The following is a 4,657-nucleotide window of genomic DNA, read 5'->3' as shown; positions in this document are numbered from 1 at the left end:
TGACACCAGCACCAGAAGTTAATGAAATGAACTTCAAGGTTGAAGTGATAAAGGATCCCTTTTCCAAGTGCATTCTTGAGCTTTGAGGTTGTCCAACAAATGCATCCGCCATAGGACCCTTTCATGTTCTTCTCCAGAGGAATCCGTACGTTCACCGGCCTGCGGATTTAGATCGAATTATTGGAGTGAGAGGTACGTACGGCCGTATGATGTCTGCAAAGGTCAATGCTGGAATAGTTGACTATTGTCTGCTTGATCTAGTCAAATAATGAATTAATCATCCTCCAATTTAGGATCCATCCGGAGCAAATCGCAAGCAATAATTGACAAAGAATATCAACTATAGAGTAGCTTTCGTACTGCTGCTTCTTCGACCCGGTATCACGCGGGGCGGTACTGGTGGACCGTTAATGATTCCGAGTCAATTCTCCGTAAATGCCAGCTTCAAACCAAGAAATGTATAGGAAAAAGTTGAGAAGTACGTCAAGCTGTCTAGATGATCATTTCAAGAATTCATCTATCCTCATCACGGCGAAAGAGACCGTCAGTCCGAGAAAAAAAACTAAAGTGAAAATGCTAGTCAGAAGATTTCCAACGATAGAGGCGGAATCTCGGGGTTTTGCTTTTCCCTTTTGAGATTACAGGACGTGAAAGAGGCTGGCATGAACTACTGCATAGTTGTGATTCTGTTTCATACGAGTCACTGTTCTAGAAACCAAGTATTTCGTATATGAGTTGGGTGGAATTGGCAATACTAAGAGGAAATGGAGGACAAAAGAAAGAAATGAATGAGAATAAGTACATGAGAAACGGCTAGCATTAGACATGACCGATGCACCGCGGAGCTTCTGCAATCTCTTGCACAGTAGCTGCATCTTTTGCCCCGCCTCGCAGCCCAAACATTCTCATCCCGATTTCCCGGTCAGGCTTCGAGAAACCCTTGAGCATTACTGGCCATACGACTACCCGCAATCCTTCTCACGGGACCATATGCCCACCTCATCGCAATGCGGTCGGGGTATAATTAGTGCTCCCGTTCACTATGTCCAAAAATTACATTGCCTCCGCCGGCTCAGATGATTCCACTGAAAAGGCTATTTCACCTGAGGCTTATGGTGGAAGCGAAGGAAATTCCGGGATTTGTCAGTTGGTTTGAGATCCCAGTGTTCGTATTCGAGCTGCTGCTGGAGTCATCTGGAGTCAGATTAGTGTTGAGAAATGGGGGTTGCGTCGGCACGGGAACTGTACACTCCTGGTCGTTGAGCATCTCAACTACTTCAGACATGGATGGTCGTAAATCTGGGGAAGCTTGGGTGCAAAGAAGGGCGATTTGAAGCACATTCGATGCCTCCGAGGCGGGAAACTTGCCTTTCAACGCAGGATCGATACATTCAGCAAGACCGTTTGATTTATATTGCTTCCATACCTGAAAAGTACAGAAAAAGCCGAAGCTGAGTCATAAGAAACTTTGCTAGCGTAGAGCAGAAAAGACAGACTCTCTCCAGATTGTGAAGGGACGAATTAAATAGTGCCCTTATACAGCTGAATCATGATATGTAAAGCCACAGAGAAAAGAGCAGTTGGAAAATTCTCAGTTTGAAGTTCGAGAAGATGTTAGGAATCATTTTGGACTCTATATCATTGATGAGAAGAGATTTGCAAACATCGCATGCATATTCTAGAGGTTGAAATCAGGAGGATAGGTATATGAATCTTACTGATTGCAGAACTGAACCTGAGACCTGCCCAAAGACACTGTTCTTCCTACCACTTAAAATTTCTAGGACCAGCACGCCGAAAGAGTAAACATCTGCTTTCTCCGTTAGTTTTCCCTTAACAAGATACTCTGGAGCCATGTAGCCCCTGCAAAATTATACTTTCAGAAGGAGAGAAATGTGTTCCACAGAATCTGAAGTAGAAGATGGAATCACCAAAGGGCCAAGAGAAGGGGTCATCCAAACAGTAAATTTCCCAAACCAGACCAGAGAAAGCTAGCAAAAAAGGGAACAATTCCTAATATGTGGCGGTTCAATGAGCCAATCCAGTCTTTTCTACACGAGGATGTTATCTAAACCGGCTTAAACGAAAGAAAAAGAGACAAATAATAAAAGACCAGAATCTTACAGCGTCCCTGCGATACCGGTGCTAAGATGAGATTTTTCCGGATCAAGGCATCGAGCAAGTCCAAAGTCAGCGATCTTCGCCGTGAGATCCTCATCAAGAAGGACATTGCTGCTTTTTATGTCTCGGTGTATAATTTTCACTCCACAAGGTCCATGAAGATATGCCAGCCCCTCAGCTGTTCCGGAGATGACATTAAGCCTCTCCTGCCAGCTCAGGATGCGGGTTGCATCCTTAACTGCAATAGCAACCAGGCCTTGTTATGAGTTTTATTCTTGCAATTCAAGTACTTATCGGGGAATGAGATTCAAAAAGTTGCCCGGAGAAGACTAGCAAGAAAAAGTGTCATTCTGGAACAAGATGAAGCTAGCAACTAGAATAACACCATGGAACAAACTATGAGAAGCTAGAAACTGAAGGTTTTATTTTGGTAGAAGCCCGACTTATGGAACAAATTACACTAATCTCGGATGCAGAATGGAGCAATATGTGGAGGGAACTTACCAAAGAGGAATTGATCTAGGCTTCTGTTCGGAACATATTCATAAACCAAGAGGCTTTCGGGGCCTTCAATGCTGCAACCCAGAAGCCCGACCAGGTTCTTGTGTTGGATTCCACTGATCAAATTTACCTCATTGTAGAAGTCATCCACCCACTGAACCGTGTTGAACACCAGCCTCTTGACTGCAACAACTCTTCCATCAGGGAGGATCCCCTTGAATACCGAACCAGCTCCTCCTTGGCCTAACTTCCTCGAGTCGTCAAAAAAGTTGGTAGCCTTCTCAAGCAATTCGTAATTGAAATTCAGATTCGACTTCCTTACAATCGCCGGAACACCAAAGAACTTCTTCTGGACTGAGAATAGGTAAAGAAGATGGCATTACAGCATGTTCTAAGAGAAGTTAAAAACAATATTCTCTAAAGTTTCACATCTACCTTCTCTTTTCTTGGATAATTTTCTGTATCCAACATAAGCACCGATGAAAACGAGTGAAGTTGCAGCAGCAATGGATGAAGCAATTGCAATTATGATCCCGAGCTTCGACGAGTCTGTTAAAACACACAAAGATCATCCTTTGTTAACAGAAAACAAAGCTATAGCAATTAAGAGGCAAATCACATCCATTATGCAAAACAGAAAAGCAACAGCCAGAACAAGAAAACTAGAACATCATCGTGCAGACTAACTTGAAAGATCATTCAATTCTTACCACCATCTGTTGGGACAGTATAAAACCTCTGAGTCGAATATCGCATGAAACAGCCGGCATTCATAGCCCTCCCTTCATCCCCGGGAGTACAGTTCCTCGCCTTGATCATCGCATTCTCCAAGCACTCTCCGCAACAGTTCTCGTCGAGAGTGTTCCAACACTGTGCCAGCGCATAAACACCGGCAACTCCTCCTCCACTCGCCTCCTCAAAGACGGCGAACCCCTTATTCTTCGGCGCGACCGCAGACACATTCCTCAGCACTCGGTCGACCTTATCGGCGAACTGCAGCTGCGCCTGCTGGTCGGCTGAAACACTGGTTTGATTGGCGCACTTGACCATGTCATGCTGCGGATCGATGGTCTCGTTGTAGAAATTGTAGTAATCGGACCTTATGAAGCAACCGTCGAGATACAACCGCCCAGAGTCAGCAGCCAAGACGCTGCATCTAGGAAGTATAGTCCTGCTCTGCGCGAAGCAGAGGAGGCAATCGTCGTGGCTCAGATCGCCGTGGCATTGAGCCAGGGCGTAGAGTTCCGGCAACGGAGAGGTTATGGAATCATAAGCCCAGCGATCCTCGGCGACTTTCGCGGCGACCTCTCGCATGACGATCAGGAAGTTCGAGATGACGTTCGCGGTCGATGTGACGTTGGATTTGAGACAGAGAATGCCCGCCTCGGAGACTCGAGGATCGCCGACTGAAGGAGAAAACAACGAGGAGGAGCCGAAGAGGAGGAGGACAACGTAAGCGAGAGGCCGCATTTCGCAGTTTCAACCTCGTTCCCGGAGCGAAATCTGCCGGAGAATGTTCGGTAGCGGCGGCGTTCGCTTCAGCAAGTATAGAACCAAAAAAAGCGTCGGCTGCCGAAGGTTTCCTTCTCCGGCCAAAGAGCCCGAGCTCGCGAAGCTCCGATGGGCCTCCCGACCTCGTACCTCCGCCGCCTTCCTCCGCAAGGATTCGAAGCTCGCGGAGGTCCAAAAACGACCGCGACGGCGAGGCGCTTGGCTGCTGAGCCCCACACAGATTCGCCATCCATTACGGCTCTCTTATATACATGCGAGCGCGACGCGAGCATGTGCATGTGCGTGCGGAACGAACTTCTAGAAGCGGAGGCGAGCCGACGAAGTGGAAAATTCCATGCGGATCGGCGACCCGTGCGGAGGGCCCGCCCTGCGACCGTTTCCGGCTCGGTGGACGACGGCAGTGACGGTGGCGGCAGCGACGACGACTCGGATAGCGACGGCACGGCGGAGGATGCTGCCATTTGAACGATTGATCGTTTGAAAAAGAAGGGAGAGTTGACGACGACCGGCGCGGTTGTTTGCG

At 47.5% G+C, this 4,657-nt stretch overlaps 1 protein-coding gene across 1 annotated transcript; it reads right to left on the bottom strand.

Annotated features, from left to right (window-relative positions):
• Positions 1-471: 471 nt before the first annotated feature.
• LOC115678876 (cysteine-rich receptor-like protein kinase 42) lies at positions 472-4,355 on the bottom strand. The gene is made up of 6 exons (XM_030602350.2): positions 3,333-4,355; positions 3,058-3,171; positions 2,626-2,976; positions 2,125-2,359; positions 1,719-1,863; positions 472-1,426 (listed from the first exon to the last, which is right to left on the bottom strand). Exons 1-6 carry the CDS (start codon positions 4,090-4,092, stop codon positions 1,100-1,102), a joined length of 1,932 nt encoding a protein of 643 aa, XP_030458210.2. The 5' UTR covers positions 4,093-4,355; the 3' UTR covers positions 472-1,099.
• Between the last annotated feature and the right edge of the window lie 302 nt (positions 4,356-4,657).

The sequence above is a fragment of the Syzygium oleosum genome, unplaced genomic scaffold (assembly GCF_021117445.2).
Source record: "Syzygium oleosum isolate NSW1041296 unplaced genomic scaffold, Sole_v2.1 Sole_v2.17, whole genome shotgun sequence".
Lineage (NCBI taxonomy): Eukaryota > Viridiplantae > Streptophyta > Magnoliopsida > Myrtales > Myrtaceae > Syzygium > Syzygium oleosum.
The sequence above is the reverse complement of the archived record's forward strand: the minus strand, read 5'-3'. Positions and strand labels throughout refer to the sequence as shown.